Source organism: Populus trichocarpa, chromosome 16 (assembly GCF_000002775.5).
Source record: "Populus trichocarpa isolate Nisqually-1 chromosome 16, P.trichocarpa_v4.1, whole genome shotgun sequence".
Taxonomy (NCBI): domain Eukaryota; kingdom Viridiplantae; phylum Streptophyta; class Magnoliopsida; order Malpighiales; family Salicaceae; genus Populus; species Populus trichocarpa.
In genome coordinates this window covers 499583-517595 of record NC_037300.2, presented here as the reverse complement: position 1 = coordinate 517595, position 18013 = coordinate 499583, and the positions used below count along the sequence as shown (strand labels likewise).

Genomic DNA, 18013 nt, shown 5'->3' with positions numbered 1-18013 from the left:
TGAGGAGTAAAAAATGAAAAGTCAAATACAAGTCTTGAAATCTCTATCCCAATCTAACCTAGACCCAAACTCTTCAACAACCTCTTCTACTCTTTCTTCTAAGGTCAATCTTCTCTTTTCATTATACTTGGAATTAAACACGTCTAGAAGCTTTTGTGGAACCATTCATTTTCTTAATTTGAGAGACTACTTTTAGGTCCAACCTAGCCATCTATATATACATGTTTCTATCTTCCTTTTGGTGGCATTAGTTTTCCCCCCCTCTTATATTACACATAGCATAGAGGAAAATCCATGAAAAGAAGAAAAAGGTCTAAAAATTGTATCCTTGACGACTTCCTTAGATTGTGTCTCACGGCAATATTGATGTTAACCAGAAAATTGCCCCTTCCTAGTTCCTGCTGGATGTTCTTGAAGATTCTTCTTCTAGTTGGTTTTTTTATGGGATCAAGCAAACAAATGTACACACAAACACATCAATTTTCAGATAATTGTTAGTCGAAAGAAATGCAAACGTACCATAAATTTATAAGATGCATCGCTAACAATTGAAAGTGTTTACATCATGACATTAATTGAACTAGATTTCAGTACTGTTGGAAACATGTTAAGGTACGTAATCTTCAAATTTACTCCCTGATGGCACGTCTCAAGGATGAAGATTTGGAAGTTCTATTAAAAGCCCCTGATCATGCTTAGATTGAAGAAGGAATAGGGTAGCGATTTGGGATCTAATGAGGAAAGGCTACCCTCCATGTGTATTGCAAGACCTGCTAAACCTCCCAGGGAAACAAAAAGAAATTGCTCTCATTGAGGGTAATTTCTACTAATGATAGCACATAACAAGAAAGTGATGGAGCAAGCTTGAATCCAATCCAACAAGTAAATGTCTGCAAGGACAATCTAGGCATCGATCGACTTGGGATTAATGCTCTTGTCTTTTAGTTTATTAGAACCTGAATATGACATAAAATATATATCCTCTCCCCATTTTTCCTCTCATCCGATTTCAGGTGCAAGTAAGCCTAGATTTCAAGTCATTTGATATCATAGAACTGACACTCCATTTTGCTAACATCCATACAAAAAATTGCTAATATTTCTATGCCCATGCTCTTAAAAAGAGAATGAAGATTGCGTCCACACACAGTAGAATTATACTAGCTAGAATTATACTAGCTAGAATTATACTAGCTATGTGACTTGTGTTCCGGTACAAATTAAATATTTTTATTTTTTATATATATAGATTCTTTTATTGTATTTTTGCACATATAATTCAATAAACTGAAAACTATGTGTGTTAATAAATAAATAAATAAATAAAATCATTAAAAACTTCTAAAATAAAACTTAAAAACCGAGAAATAGATATAGATTAAAATATTTAATTCATTGACATTTTTTTATACAAATAACTGAAATATTAGATTTTTTTTTTGATGATAATAAAATAAAATATATTTTTAGAGCTATCGTGTGTGTTAACCAAAATTAAATTATTTCTCGGAATATATCAAAGACACCCCACGTCAACTTAATTTATTCAAATCTCTTTCTCTTAATGAGAGTTAAAAGCCCAAATGTATTGGACATAATGTTAAAGCTTCCCAATCAAACTTGACAATCTTAGCCTAGCATGGTCCAACAATGTTATGCCAACTATAACTTATAATAGGCCCTAACAACATACTAGGGATTTAAACCTAGAATGGTCCGACAGCTTTTTAAATCCCTAAGGAGCCTGATTTAGACAAGGTGAGGTAGTGGACCCTTGCCAGCAATGAAAAGTAATGATGTCTCTTCTGCCAAAAGTGCATCAAAGTTCACAAAAAGAAATTTTGCAAGAATTGGATATGCTTTCCTTCTTCACGCATGCTCAAGCCAGCCAAAAGGTAGATGCCAACTGGGAGTCGCAGATGCAAAGAACTGTGTCGTTTTTGTTCACCACAGGTATTGTGAACCTACTAGAATTATGTATCTAATATCTATGCCCAAATAATGTGACCCAAAAGTTTGTGTCCCCTACCCTACATCATCACTATATCTTTATAATAATTATTTTCATTTTAACTTGCATTCCCTCTCTTTGTTTCTAAAGCTTATGAGAAGTTCCTATCACATCACTACTAGCTCCTAGTCCCACTATGAATATAGCCACAAATTTACCTCTTGTTGCACCACATGCAAAGTTATGTACTTTTCTTTTTTTTTTTTTAGTTTAACGTGGGTGTCCGGGCCAGCTTGCGCGCACCTCGACTAATCCCACGAGCCCTGAAGTTAATGACCATGTAAGCCTCCAGTGGCTATCATATGAGCAACCACAGGGCTTGAACCTGAGACCACAGAGGGAGCAAACCTCTTGGTCCCAAACTCTTATCACTGGACCACCACCTAGATGGTTACTTTTCTTTTCTTTCTTCTTTTCTCTGGTTGAAGCTTTGCTTCCAAATTATTAATCTTGGTCTGATTTATGACTTGATACATTATATAGATCATGAGTTTGAATAGATTTATCTTGGTTGATTATAATTATATTGTTTTTAAAAAAATTAAAACTCAAATTTAATTTTAATTAGATTAACCAATTAATTCGCTAAATAACTCAAGTTTAATTGGATCATTCCACCCCTAATTTTTTTTTAAATTAAGAATTTAATTTGATTTTGATGAAATTAGCCAATTAACTCGCTGAATAACCTAAGTTTAATTGGATAAATTCGCACCTAGTTTTTTTGAAACCAAGCCAAGGTAAATTCTAGATGATCGTGTTTCAAACTGGATCGTCAAACCCGACCAATTTTAATGACATTGCTTTTGCTTGTGGGTGAAGAATCTTAAAAGAAGATCACTGTGCTCATGAGTACATGTCATGGACAAAGTTGCTGTCAAGAAAAGAATTTTAGCACAGAAAATAAAGGAAGAAGGAGAAGAAAGATTTTAGCAAAACAGAGCGTGGTGGTCTAGTAGTTGCTTTCACTTCTACTCAACTGGTATAAATTCTTTTAATAAAAAAAAAAAAAAACTGGTATAAATTCTGTCTTTCAAGTGATAAGAATCTGGTGACAACGAATCCTCCCGACCAGGGAACTGTTGAGCTGGTGTATAGGTCAGATATCTAGGGATGAATTTGTGAAGAAGAAACATTGCTAGGGGAGATAGAGCTGCCGACAATAAATTAAATGGATTGGATTTTGATTTCCTTTTAGTGAAAAGGCATGCAACTCTACATGCCAAGTACTGTAATACGGGAACAATGCATGGCAAGTGACAAACAACAGGCAATTTTCTTGCAACAGTCCTAGCACAATTCTGTTTATTATTGTTGTTATTGAAGCATGAAATTAATTATTTACACTAACATGTAACTATAGTTATCGGAAACAAATAAAATAAACTTAATATAGAATATAACACTTAATATAGGAGGAGGGAGTATAAATTAATCAACAATGAATGACTAAGATTTATATTAATAATGCATATGTAGCAACCGGTAAGCAGGCAACCAGAAAGGATTACAATTTTCTTTTCTTTTTTCTTTACATTCTTTCCTTTTCTTTCATCCATTCAAGCATAGCTATAAAATTTTATTGGCTTTACGGAATCTGGCTGTTCCAGGAATTAGACTAATTCAAGTTAAAAAAATAAAAAAAAACTTGGTTGAATTGTTTATAAACCTCAATTAATTTTGATCAATTCCGTCAAAACCTGATCTCAACTTATCAATATTTTTATTTAAATAATATCATTTTATTTTAAAAAAATAAATTTTAATCGAGTTGATCATCTAGTATCAAAAACTTTATTAATGATTGGATTGTACATGCTTCATAGAAGCCCAATAACTTGGATTTTGGTTATAGGATGAAAGTAAAAACCGCTAGTTTTTTAAGATCTTATTTAATAGCTTAAAGTTTTAAATTGAATTGATTTTTTAATTTCAAAAAACTATCTTAATCAAATAATTTATATTATTTTTTAATAAATATAAATAGCTTAAAACTATAGTCAGAAACAATGAAGTGAAACGTTCAAATTAATAATAAAAAAAAAGTGAAATGAAATCCACCGCCATTGGATGCCATTCATTTCAAGAGTTGAAGTTTCAAGCAATGACCAGTGACCGTTTCCTAATTATCAAGAAAAAGAAATTGAACCATAAATATATGATTGAACATTGGACAGCAAGATGCTAATGGAATAATAATTTGTCATCTCGAGGCTGGCAGCCACAAAACATCATGTCTATTATAGCAAGAAAGTGATGCTTCTCTTACTATATTTAAGATTAGTCTTCCAACCCATCATTAGTCTCGTGAATTTGAACATACAAAGTAATGAATACAAATAAAATCCAATGCTTATATCTTAATTAATTAACTCTTAAGTACTCCCACTCTTACGGATGCTGGAAATGGCATCGTTTTCCATGCCACAAAACTATTGCAATGTTTTACATGAACTTCTTTGCTTTTTTGCGACGAAGGAGCAGCACTCCGAAGGTGAGTGAATATTTCTTCTGTCAAATACGCGTAATTAATCATGGAGGACGCTAGCTAGTTGGTAGTTGAAGCTTGCATATTTTAACACGGGGTTTCCATGATGATTTCTAGTGGAATTTATCCTAATTAATTTTGTTTTTTATTTATCTGTAAACCCATATTGATTTTTAGTGGATTTTATCCTAAGTGGCATGTTTTTTTATATAAAAAAATCTGTAAGACGTAAGCTACATGGATGTGATAATCGACACATCCAAGTTGTTTTTTTTTTAGTAATATTATAAACCTTGAGGTCTTACATGAGATCAGTTGTGCTGCCCATTGTCTGCTAATTATCAAGAACATTATACAGATTAATACATATAAAACTACAATGACATATGATATGGCCCTTAATTTTAATAATTAATGGTAGGGGATGTACTTAATTTGTCTAACCTAATATATTTGTTGAAGTCTGCTGCTTAGTAGGGACAAACACGATTTTTTTCAAATTATTTTAGGAGCAGTTAGGGTGCTAAACAACTCAGCTTGTTGCATTGTAGAATATATATATAAAAAATTAAAAAAAATACATAAATATATTACTCTTAATTTCTTGTACGTATTCCAATCACCTGGTAGTTTGCTTGTCCTTATACGTTCTTGTTTGTAGGTGGAAAATCATCAATGTTAATATCATAATAAAAATAATGATGATTGCATATTCGTAAAGAAATCAAAAGATCCCACAACCTTGATTAGGAAGTAATTAAGAGATTAACAACGTTACACATCTCTCTAAAATTATGGGCAGCTACCAAACTTCTACTTTTTGTAATAACATGTGTGTATTGATTAAATTATGATCATAGAAAGGCTGTGCTTAGTGACCGAAAATAAAATTATATTATATGAATTGTCAATGAGCAAATTCAGGAACCCATAGACCACAGGATATGACACATTCAAGTTGAACTTAGTTGACCCAAACTTAGAAGAAAACAAAATTGCTTATTGTCTCGTGAATTTGTCAAAAGCTTGACAACAAATAATTGCTTAGAATTTTATTTTTTTATTTGAAGAATAACTCTTTAGTACTTGATTTAAAGTGACAATTAAGTTTTATAATAAAAAATAATAATAAAGCGATAACAAAGCTTTTCTATCCAAAATTATATATACTTAGTATTAATTATATGATTAAAATAGATATTTATAAAATTGAGTATCAACCTATTATTTAAGACAATTATCTCTAGAAAGCAAACAAAAATCAATAATGCAATTCATTTTTCAATCAATGCAATATTAAATTATGAAATTAAAAAAGAATAAATTTAAAACAATTAAAAGATCAAAAACTAAAAAATATATCATATCGGTGGGTAAACTCGTCAAACCTGTGAATTAGGTAAGTCGGGCTAGTATGTCAAACTTGTGAACTGAGTTATGGATTCCATTAGGATTATAATTTTTTTTTTCAAAATTATTTTTTATTTAACCATGTGATAACAAAAATAGATGATTGCAAAGTCAAACACCAACTCATTACCGAGATGTTTTTTTTATATAACTATAATCTCATTAAAGGCAAAACAAAACCAATTATGAAATTAAATTTTCAATTAACCCAGTATCTAAGGATGAAAAAAAAAACTAATTTTAAAAAGTTAAACTTGCCAGATCCGTGAACCGAGTCAATCAACCAAATTTGTTAACAAGTCCATGGACTTTATAAAATTTAATAATATAACTTTTTTCTGAAACTATTTTTTTAAATTATATGAGATAAAAAAATAAACAATAAAAAAGTCAAGTTCAATTAAAAAAAAAAACACCCCACCAAGCTCGTAAACCAGAACAACATGAATTACTCTTGCGAACCTGCAAACCATGCTAGCATTATAAAAAGGTAAAATAATAAAAAAAAATTATGAAGTTAAATTATCAACGATCTCAATATTAAAATATGAAATTGATAAAAACAATTTAAAAAAATATAACAAAAATTAAAAAAGAAAAAAAAAAGAAAGAAAACACAACATTGTGGATTATTATTATCATTCACAGTGCAATATCTATGGGCGAACAATGGTTTCTTCACATCATTTAATTTTTGTTACTTTATAAAGCTTAATAACATGAATTTTCTCTAAAACTATTTTTTTAACTATACGAGAAAAAATAAATTACAAAAAAAGTCAAGTTCAATTAAAAAATATAACAAAAGATAACCCACCAGACTCATAAACCACTTCGACTTGGGTTACTTTGGCAAACCTGTAAACTATGCTAACCTCATACAAGGGCAAAATAAAAAGAAGCAAATTATAAAGCTAAATTCTTAACTGTCTTAATTTTAAAATATGAAATCGACAAAAATAAATTTGAAAAAAAAATTACAACAAAAATTCAAAAAAGAAAAGAAAAGAAAAGTAAAACACTATAAATTACTATTGTAATCCATAGTGGAATGGGTGTTGGATGAACAATGGTTTCCCTCACATCCTTTAATTTTTGTTACTTCATAAAGTTTAATAGCATGGTTTCTCTCTAAAATTATTTTTTAATAATACGAGAAAAAAAATAAACTATAAAAAAACAAGTTCAATTAAAAAACTCACTAAATACATAAATTATGGCAACCTGAGTTACCTTAACAAAAATGCAAATCACACTAGCTAGCCTCTTAGAAAAACAAAATAAAAAGAAAAAAAAAATAGAAAGCTAAATTTTCAACCATCTCAATATTAAAAAATAAAATCGACAAAAATAATTTTGAAAAAAATCACAACAAAACAAATAAAAAAAAAACCATGTGTTTAGAAAAAGAAAAGAAAAAATAATATAGATAAACATGGTATCAATTCATAGTGTTTTATGAAAAAAGTTTTAGTGTTTTCCATGTATTTTTTAGCTTTTCTTATAATATTCATAAGATACATGTTGTTTTGGAATATTGTGAATTGAATTGAATTTTAAAATTGAATTCACATATTTAAATTAGTTTTTGTATTTAAATTTTTTTATAGTATTAATTTGAATTTTTTTAAAAATATAAATTATAAAAGAATTGACGTCAACAAATCAGATTTGAAACCTTCTGATTTGTTAAGATGATTCTAAAGAAAAAATAATATTAAAAAATACCGCTCTTTCTTTTATTCAAAAACCATACAAAGTAACTATCTCATCACCCTGTCTCTCGTGTCTTTGACTCCACTTTCTTTAACCACTACTTTCTTGTAAACAAAAGCTTTAGTTTTTTTTTTACTTATTTTGAATTTGAAATTTTTTATTGGTGATATCTTTGAAATTATTAAAACTATAAATTATTTTTGTTTTTAAAATTATTAATATTGTTAAAATTATATTAGTCATTAACTTGTTTATTTAATAATGTGATTTGTATTATTTTGATATCTATTTTATATAAGTTTGATTTGAGAAAAACTCAATAATTTTTATTCAATATTTCTAATTTTTTCTCTCAATATTCCAATGAAATGATTTTGAAATAATCCATAGAACACAGGATATGACACCTTAAATTGGAACTTAGTTGACCCAATGGAAACTAAATAGAAGGAAAAAAAGAGAGCATGTTTTTTGGTAATTGTTTTTTAAAATTGACTTTTTCTAAAGTCTTGTCTCGTGAATTTGTTAAAACTTTGACAACAAATAATTGACTGGAAAGTTTTTTTATTCTTCTAGAATAACTCTTCAATATCTGATTTAAAGTGATAACTAAGTTTTACTATGATAATAATAATATTTTTATTATTATTTAATTAATTTTTATTTGACAACCCATTCATGTTTTTAGTTTATTTAATTATTTTTTTATGTTCTCTAAATGCATTCAATCAATATATACATTTTTTTCTATTCAAAATCGAACTGATATATCAAATAAAAGGGAGAAAATCTCAATAAATAAATTATAAGCCATAAGTTTGCTTATTTTTTTAATATTTCAAGTTAGAGTTTTAAAATTAATATTTATTTTTCTTAACAAATTTGATGGTTTTGGTACCGGTTGAAAATACATTCCTCGTTGGTCTGTACTTTTTAAAAAACACGTGCGGGTGAAGTGGCTTTCATGCAGCTGTTTCAGTTTTGACTGTCTGTTAGGTTTAACTGTTTGACCAACAAAAACCAATCATGAACGTTAGATGTTTTGATCGGACGGCTAGAAACAGATAACGTGTAGAGGGTAAGCTTGGCCGCACGTGACCATGTATTACTTTTACAGCTGTAAAGGCTGTAATGATGGACTCTTGTCCTAAAACCAACCACAACCAGACAGACAAGTGGTCGCAACTGTCGCTGTAAACAGTTGAAAGAGTCACGGTAAAAACAAATAGTCCACTCCACAATGGTGAAAACTGAAAAGTACTCGACTTGGCAAAAAAGTCATGATTCCCAAACACATCCTTCAAACAGAATTTTGAAAATTTTAAAGTGATTTTTGTCTTACGCTCTTTTTTTTTTTTTTTTACATTTTGGTAGCTTTACGAGAATATATTCAAATTAAAATTATTAATGATTTTAATGGTATGGGAATATAAGAATTATTAAAAAATATTTAAAAAATTCAGCTAAAAAAATCTCTTTAAAGTAATTTCCTGAGTGAGCTTTTTATTTTGACTTTTATAAAAATCTAAAAAATATTGATTTAATTTTTTAAAATAAAAAGTATTTTTAAAAACACAAGCGAAGACTAAGTTTTCTTTGTTGGAAAATTTATAAGATTACTTCCTATACTTTTCAACTTTTAAATATACTATGTATCTAAATACCAATGATTAAAAAGTTTACATACCAATCAAGATAATTTTTTTTAATAATATTAATAAAATATTCTCTATATCAATTCGATCCATTTAAATAAAAAAAATCTAATATAACAACAAAACATTGTTCATACTTAAGCTTCAAAATCTAGTGTATATTTAGTAACAACATGCAGAATGCTTTTTTGTAAAAATGATACAGAAGCCAACGGGGAGAGCAAAAGACAGGCAGCCTTGGAATAAATTCTCTCATCCACCACGCTCTTACCACTCTCCTCTCTCTCTCTCTCCACCATGAAATCAAACTTTCTTGAAACAGTTAAGAACCCATAAATCCAATTCCATTGTAGTTTAAGCCACTCCCATTTAATTCCAAGGAATTCAATTCAATTGAATACCCTAAAAAAAACATTTCTTTTCCAAGAAAAAAATGGTTTCCCTTGAAGATTCCCACTCCCAACACTCCACTTCCAGTCGCTTCCCCTTAACCTCTTCTCCTTCCTCCTCCAAAATCATCCACCGACACGTCGGCCGTTCCATGCGCACTGTCCGTTCTACTCTCTTTCAGACCGACTCATCCTTCAGCAACTCAGCTGCTTCCACTCCCTTTGTGTCTGAAAACTTGACTGAGTCTGTCATCGACATGCGACTCGGCGAACTCGCGGCAACCTTAAGCATACATAGTAATAATATTAGTAATATTAAGAATAAGACGTCGTCTTCGTCGGCATCGCCAGCTAAATCTGCTGAGGAGTTTCTTGATATTTCAGAAGCTTTTTCTGATTTCTCAGGCTGTAGTTCTGATATTTCTGGAGAACTGCAACGTCTTGCATGCTTGCCGTCGTCTCCGCTGCATCGTGATGGAGAGTTGGAGAGGAAGAACCCATCAACGGAAATTGTAGCCGAGCCCTGTCATGGGTTTTTACAGAGAGAATCCTTTTCTACGGAAATCATTGAAAGTATTTCTCCCGAAGATCTTCAGCCGACGGTGAAGATCTGTGTTGATGGGTTGCAGTCCCCTTCGATTCTTGTCAGAAGATCTGCTGCGGAGAAGTTGAGGTTTTTGGCAAAGAATAGAGCGGATAACCGGGCGTTGATTGGTGAGTCGGGGGCGATTTCTGCTTTGATCCCTCTGCTTAAGCAAAGTGATCCGTGGGCGCAAGAACATGCGGTGACAGCCTTGTTGAATTTATCATTGTACGAGGAGAATAAGAAGAAGATTACGAAATCGGGTGCTATTAAGTCTCTTGTTTATGTGCTTAAAACTGGGACTGAAAATGCTAAGCAAAATGCGGCCTGTGCGTTGCTTAGTTTGGCGTTGATTGAAGTGAATAAGAGCTCGATTGGAGCTTGTGGAGCGATACCACCATTGGTATCGCTTCTAATTAATGGTTCTAATAGAGGAAAGAAAGATGCGTTGACGACATTGTATAAGATTTGTTCAATAAAGCAGAATAAAGAGAGGGCTGTCATTGCTGGGGCAGTTAAGCCATTAGTGGGGATGGTGGTGGAGGCGGGGGCAGGGATGATGGCTGAGAAAGCAATGGTGGTGTTGAGTAGTTTGGCTGCAATTCAAGAAGGGAGAGATGCTATTGTTGAAGAAGGCGGGATTGCTGCACTTGTTGAGGCTATTGAAGATGGTTCTGTTAAAGGGAAAGAGTTTGCTGTTGTTACTTTGTTGCAATTGTGTAGTGATAGTGTTAGAAATCGTGGGTTGCTTGTTAGAGAAGGAGCGATTCCTCCTCTTGTTGCACTTTCCCAGAATGGGAGCATTCGCTCTAAGAACAAGGTAAATTTTTTCTTAATTCTGATGGATCGAGTATTAATTTCACAGCTTTTCAAGTTGATTTTTAAGCCCAATGGTCATTTGTTTGTGTTATTAATGTTGTGATGGGAGTGGTGTTGATGGTAGTGGTGGTGTTGGTGCAGGCTGAGAGGCTACTTGGGTACTTAAGAGAGCCAAGGCAAGAGGCTGCTTCATCTTCAAGCCCTTGAAGAAGTGGTGGATTTTGAATGTTTACTATTCTTGGATAGGTAATTACTAGTACTGATTAGAATGAGTGGTTGGTTGTCATTGGTTTGTGTGTATATAGGCAGTGTTTTTTTTATGGTTTTGTACAGTGTGTTTGAGAAATCTGAGGGATTGATTAGCGAATGGGAAATTAGGGTAAGCTAGGGAGTAATAATTGTAGACTGACTTGTTTTAGATGTATGAGTTTGACTTAAACTAGGTTTTGGAAGTTGGGGGTCTGTAATTCTGATGGGTTTTCCAGAGGAGGAATACTTGCTTGCTTTGTGGGGTTTGGTTGGTTGATGATGAAAATTAGGGTCTTGTTCCTTGTGTTTTGCTTGGAAGACCCAAGTTCTGTTTACTGATTGTCCTGTTTAAACTAGTGAAGATAAATGCTACTACTTGGAGCATGTTTTTGTTGCATCTTGTAGCTTGAATTCTATGTATGCTATTGATTTCTGTTTTTGCTAATAAGCAATTTAGATTGAGTTAGATCTTATGCTTAAGATTGTGACAGATTCTATGTTCTTGATCTCTCCTTGTGACGCCTAGTTCTTGTCTCCTTTAGACATGCCTGGAAAAGGTCTGAAAATGAAAGACTGGTTAAATCTGATATCTGGGAGATGCAATCTTTGCAATCTTTTACTTTCTATGGTCATGTCGATTTCTGTCTAAGAAAGATCAGGCAAGAAATCTTTGAAATCTTGTAATGATGATAAGGACTCCTGGACATTCACTCAGACAAGAATTATCCCGAGTGCTGTGATTTTGTTGCCCTGGCAATCTGTTAATTCCTTCCTCCATAGATTACCACTAAAACTCTCTGCTACCTAAGGGAAGGCTGTGGCGTCATCATTTATTTGATGGAATTGGATGTAAAGGTTGAGAGAGAGGTATTATTTATTTGATGGAAGCACATGAACATGCATGGTAGGTCCCTATGCTTTGCTCGTCTTTGGTGTAAAATCGTTTTTTCTGCTGTGTGCTTTCCATCACCACCTGTCTTTCTGTTCTACTTGCTATGATCTCTACTGAGAAAGTCCACCACCTACTGCAACCCCACCATGGATTTCCTTACAGCATATAAGATATGATATCTTTATTATCTTTCCTTGTCGATGTTCATTGTGCATTAGCTGGCAGAGCAGGTATGTCTTGGACCAAAAGACCAAATTCAGGCAGTTCACTGACATGATTTATGTTTTCAATCTTCAAAACGAACAACTTGCAACTTATCATGTATATTAGGCCAACTAACCGTCCTCTCACCAGCAACAGTCCCTTACTGTAGAAGGATGTTTCCCTTGATGCAAATGCTACAACCTTTCTCTGCATCACCATCCATGGTGAATTTCGGCTGTCATGCTGCAACAAAACCTTTGGTAATGAATAATTTCGATGCAAACAGTGCCATCAAACAAGGATTGCTTTTCTCATGGCTGGACTTGGATCAATGTGTCATTGATGGAGATTATTTTAATGTTCCAGACAATTTGATGTCAGAGTGGTTAAACATTTCTGTGTATTTTGTCTAACTCATTAATGTGGTGGATGATTTTTGGAAGAAATGGATACTCTTATCCAATCAGTTTCTGCCGCCATCACAAACTTCCTAGTCAAAGCAAACTACAGGTTTTTGATGTAGGCAAAAAAAAGGCCTAAATTATATATATATATTGAAAAGACAGAAACGTTGATTGGTTAAAGAAATAGACACAAAAAAGCTATCTTCGGATAATTTAAGAATGAAATTTTTGTACTTTTAAAAATAAGAAAGAATACTGATTGGAGAAGAGTATCCAATCTTAACAAAAGGAACCCATCCTAAACTCAGAGGTTTTTTTTTTTTTGGATCTATCTGTCTATCAAGACCCTTCAGGCCACTTGGGCCGAGGTGTTTCATTGTCAAGGTTGGCCCTATATCAAGATGGTCTAAAAAGATCTCATATTAAATGAGTCAATTCAAGCTATCATTTTTCTTACAAAATAAATCATAAAAATAAAATACTGATTTTATAAAATATAGCTCAAGCAAAGCTCTAAATTCAGGTCAAATTTTATAACCATAGTATTACGTAAATTATTTACAATTCAGATTATATGATTATATATGTATAAAAATTCTTTTCTCTTTTCGAAAGTTCGAGTATGTTCCTTGTTAAGAAAAAAAAAAAAAAACCCGCTTAAACATTTCATGTCCTGCCATTTTTCTGAAAGCTAGTCCAAGTTCATTGAAGTGTAAGATAGTTCTGCAAGTCAAGTGTCGGTTCCTTTTTTTGCTTCTACGCGGTTGGTTGCAAGCAGATATGAAACATTGCAAAGCATGAAGAGCATTTACTATTAACAAAGAGATAACACCGCAATTGTTGATCAAGGATTTTTAATTACAGTTACGTTACATGGCTAGTAGTTCTCCATTGGAAACAAGAGGTTTGCCAATGGTGGAAATTGTTCATTACAGTAAACACTTGATCTGGGTGCTTGTAAGTGATTCCTCAATAGGCAACGTAGTTATGTGGATTCAACTTGGTCCTTGGATTTTTCTTTCTTTCCTCCAAATAAGCGTGGTCTGTAGCCATCCTCTAGCAACTTCTCCACCTCCTCAAATTGCAGGCCTTTAGTTTCAGGGACTAGGAAGTAGATGAATACGAGGCTAATGGTGGAAATTCCGGCGAATACGAAGAATGTGCCACCGGCACCAAGAGCTTCCGTGAGACTTAAGTAAGACTCGCTCACGATCAGATTTGAACACCAATTGGCCACAGCAGCAATGCCTCCACCAACACCTCTATATCTCAACGGATAGATTTCTGAGTTCACAATCCATGGTACGGTTCCCATTCCAGGTGAATAGGAAATGATGTATAGTCCAAGGAGTATAACAGCAAGAAATCCGAACTTGCTTGGGCAACCCTTCTCGAAAAACACACGATTTTCAGCACGGCATTCACCCCTTACAACCTTGGATGAATCCAGGCAGGCTCCAGGATGGAACTGATAGTGTAAAAAATAAATATCAATACCAGTTTGATAACATGGAAACTTCAAAGTCTATAATGTAATCAAATTAACAGTAACATTTCACTTAATGTGGCAAGGAATCATGTAAGAAAATTATGCAATTTATTGCTGAAGGGCTGATAAAGGTGAATGAACTTACTTCGCTGGCTGCATTAGCACAGAAAGCACAATCTGCTTTCAAGCAAGTCATACAGCTCCACCTTGGTGCATCTGGGGCTGTCAGGTATGCTGAGCAAGTAGAGTTTGAGCCAAAGTGAGCTGACTCAATTCCACTGATTTTCGGAGCATGGCTCGAAGCTTCCATAAATACAACTGATAAGATCACGAGGAAGAAAATGATTCCAATCATTGAAACAAGCATCAGCCTTCTCCTTCCATATCTGTCGACAAAACACATGCTAACAATGGAGCCAACAGCATTCAGGCCAGAAGTGATGAGAGAGAGTGCCAATGCCACAGAGTTCGAAGCAAATCCAGCAAACTGCACTATGGTCGGGGCATAGTACATGACTGTATTTATACCCACAAATTGCTGAGCAACTTGGACAGTGATACCGGCATAAAGTCCCCTGCGAACTACACGGTTTTTCAACGCACCCTTCACTTTAGCTATCATGCCCTCTCCAAGGGCAGCTTCATCAGCCTTCTCAGCGTCAACGGATAGTTTCAAGGCATTCAACTCATCTTCAACCTCATGTGCAGGATAGATTTTCTCCAAGATTGCCCTCGCCTCATCTACCCTATCCTGAACAAAACGTAAACAAATAGATAAACGGTTACGAGCACATAATATTCGCCATCTTAAGGAAGATTAAACTACATTGCAGTAGCAAAAATGTGTTTTTAAATAGGGAGAATCCATCAAAGATAATATGCAGACCAGATATCTACAGCCTAATTACTCTGAGATATCACAAAGATCCACAGGGTCATGACTAGTCTTCGAGGACAGCATAAATTTTGCGAGATAGCAAATATCTGTTTTATGTCTTAGAATAGATATATCTATGTGGGAAATTTCTCTAAGGAGCATGATCAGAACCTTTCTGTAGAGCCATCGGGGCGACTCCGGAAGTGAAAGCATCAACACAAACTGAACCAAAGCTGGGATTCCAGCAACTCCGAGCATCCATCGCCAGGTTCCAGGAGCCTGAAACATGATTTTGCAACCTTAAAAATCCTGTTAACTTGGAGAGGTTTGGGAACAAGTAGTGATTGCCAGTACACATACCTTGGTGAAAGCAAGATTGATTAGATAAGACAAAAACTGCCCTCCGGTAATCAGCAATCCATTTGTGCTAACGAGTGCTCCTCGAATTCTTGCAGGTGAAGCTTCTGAAATGTAAAGAGGAGCGGTCATGGATGCCATTCCCACTCCCAAGCCAACCAGAATCCTTCCGATAATAATAACCCAGGGATTTGGAGCTACAGCCATGACAATTGCGCCGAAGAAGAATATGATATCAGCACCTAAAATTGCCACTCTCCTGCCCCACCTGTCATTCATATATCCACCAAATGCAGCACCAATAATAGCTCCAGCGACAGCCATACTCACGATGGTTTCCTGCACGATACAAAACAACCTTATCAAAGCATGAGCATAGGCAATATACAACTATCTCTTGACCCTCTCTCTCAAGAAACTCAACATAGTATATCATATCCTAACTCGCCTGCATCCATGTATTTTTGTCAACATCTTCGAAGTCATCACGAATATAAAGCAATGCGCCAGAAATAACTCCTAAAAATTTCCATAAGAAACAATTAATTATGAACTTTCCCCAAATCAATAACACATACCTTAGATCACAAATTAAAGCAAACTTATTACGGTAACGTTATGAGACAGATACAGAGATAGTAGAGACAAGGGGGACATGCCCCTTGTCGTTCCTTTTTTTGAAAGGAAGGAAATTCACTCAAAAACTGTCTCTGTCTTCGTCCCTCTAACCAAACAATTTTTATCCCTTCTGTGTATGTCTCCTGAACACTAACCAAATGCAACATAAGAGACAAAATAAGCTTATAAAATCTATCCCGGAATAACTTAATGTAACCTGTATCATAACCAAAAAGAAGCCCTCCAATGCCAGCTGAAAATGCAAGCCTCATAATATATGGAGTCTTCCATACAGTCTTCCAGCATTCTGTAAACTCTGTCTTGTCAGCTGTGGTAACTCCTCCTTCCACCATTTTTGCAGACGGAAATAGATTTCAACAAAGTTAACTGATGAATTGAGTGACAATCTGCAAATACACAACCATGATGATGATCAGAACCTTAAAAACCTTGACAACTATTATTTCAGCATAAAACTTTGAACTGATCAAATTAAGAGTCTTGATCACTTTCTATAGTGAAAAAAAAAAAAACCTGATTATTGATCTTATTATTGTGATACCAATCATTGAAAGGTTACACCAATCGTTGAAAATACTAAAATATTTAACCTTTCAAGTACTTATTCATTGATTCAACACTCTTTACTTTTGCATGCGAAGGGTTACTTCCTGTTTTCTCTAATGGATATGTTCAAAGTACTTGTACTGAACATATACAGTACTTTTTTGATACGGCATTTAAGAAGATAAAATTTATTAAAATTTGGTGAAAATGATTTGGATTTCTCGATTTTAGATTGCAAGTAATTAAGGATTCGTATCAGAAATCTGACACAACAGTGAAATTCTTGGCAGGTTGAAATTAATCATCTTGGAAACACAATCTCTATTTTAAATGGATAAATCCAAAAAATAAAATTAAAAAAATATTCATGAATTGGATAAACCAAACAAAAACCAAACACAATATTTCTTATCTAAAAATAAGAGAAATGCGGTATGTACTTCTTTTCCTAGCCCAACAAAACCATTTCCATAGAAAAAATAAAAATAAACAAAGCACAAGAAATAGCCTATAAGACTGAACATTTAGTTCAAAAGAAATTAAAGTAAATTTCAATACCAGAAATGATCTTACATAAGGGCTTCTTTTTGTTGGCTCTATAAGTTATTTGTCCCTACAGACTGTTTGTTCTTCAATCTAAAGGCAATGGCTGCATCAAGAACATGCTGTTCTTTGCATACAGACCATGGAAGATGAACCTGTCTCCTGTTTATTTTCCGGCACCTTGTGAGATGGGATAACAAGAGCTAATTGCCTTTTTATGTCTGCCTTTTTTCCATCTTTAGAAGGGTTTTACTTATTTTGAGCCCATGCTTATCTCTTATCCCAGGATTTTTGTAGCCTTTAAATTCGGAAACTGATATTAGATAGGGTGTACTTAGTTGCAATCAAACCGAGTCCACAGGTCCTCCAGGCTGTGCCATTTTTCTTCCCATATCTATCTACGACAAGTATACTAATGATGGATCCGAGAGCATCGAGGCCAGGAGTAACCAGAGAAAGGGCTAAGGTCACTGATTTTAAAGCAAATCCAGCAAACTAAACTATAGTCGGGGAATAGTACATGAATATATTGATGCCTTGCTGAGCAACTTGAACTATAATGCCTGCATAGAGTCCCCCGCAGACAACCCTAGTCCACCCTCTTTCAGTTTTTCCCTTTAGATAACAAATAAGAATAATTGACCCTCAATTTTGCAACTGCTACTTAAGGATCCAATCAAGGAGATAAAAAATTCAAGTATCAATATGAAAAAAATTATAGTAAAACTCTTTTCTCATTATA

The 18013-nt window shown here is 33.6% G+C and overlaps 2 protein-coding genes across 3 annotated transcripts; one reads left to right on the top strand and one right to left on the bottom strand.

The window, feature by feature from the left end:
* The first annotated feature begins 9452 nt into the window (after positions 1 to 9452).
* Positions 9453 to 11717, top strand: LOC7455820 (U-box domain-containing protein 4). The gene is made up of 2 exons (XM_002323104.3): positions 9453 to 11072; positions 11213 to 11717. Exons 1-2 carry the CDS (start codon positions 9714 to 9716, stop codon positions 11276 to 11278), a joined length of 1425 nt encoding a protein of 474 aa, XP_002323140.1. The 5' UTR covers positions 9453 to 9713; the 3' UTR covers positions 11279 to 11717.
* Positions 11718 to 13601: 1884 nt separating this feature from the next.
* Positions 13602 to 17492, bottom strand: LOC7455819 (inositol transporter 4). 2 transcript variants are annotated; one of them, XM_002322481.4, is made up of 7 exons: positions 17302 to 17492; positions 16379 to 16568; positions 15992 to 16062; positions 15547 to 15882; positions 15358 to 15465; positions 14455 to 15060; positions 13602 to 14288 (listed from the first exon to the last, which is right to left on the bottom strand). In XM_002322481.4, exons 2-7 carry the CDS (start codon positions 16512 to 16514, stop codon positions 13806 to 13808), a joined length of 1740 nt encoding a protein of 579 aa, XP_002322517.2. In that variant the 5' UTR covers positions 16515 to 16568; positions 17302 to 17492; the 3' UTR covers positions 13602 to 13805. The 2 variants fall into 2 exon arrangements, with proteins under 2 accessions (XP_002322517.2, XP_024443399.1); XM_024587631.2 differs by lacking the exon at positions 17302 to 17492 and adding an exon at positions 16696 to 16831.
* Positions 17493 to 18013: the final 521 nt, after the last annotated feature.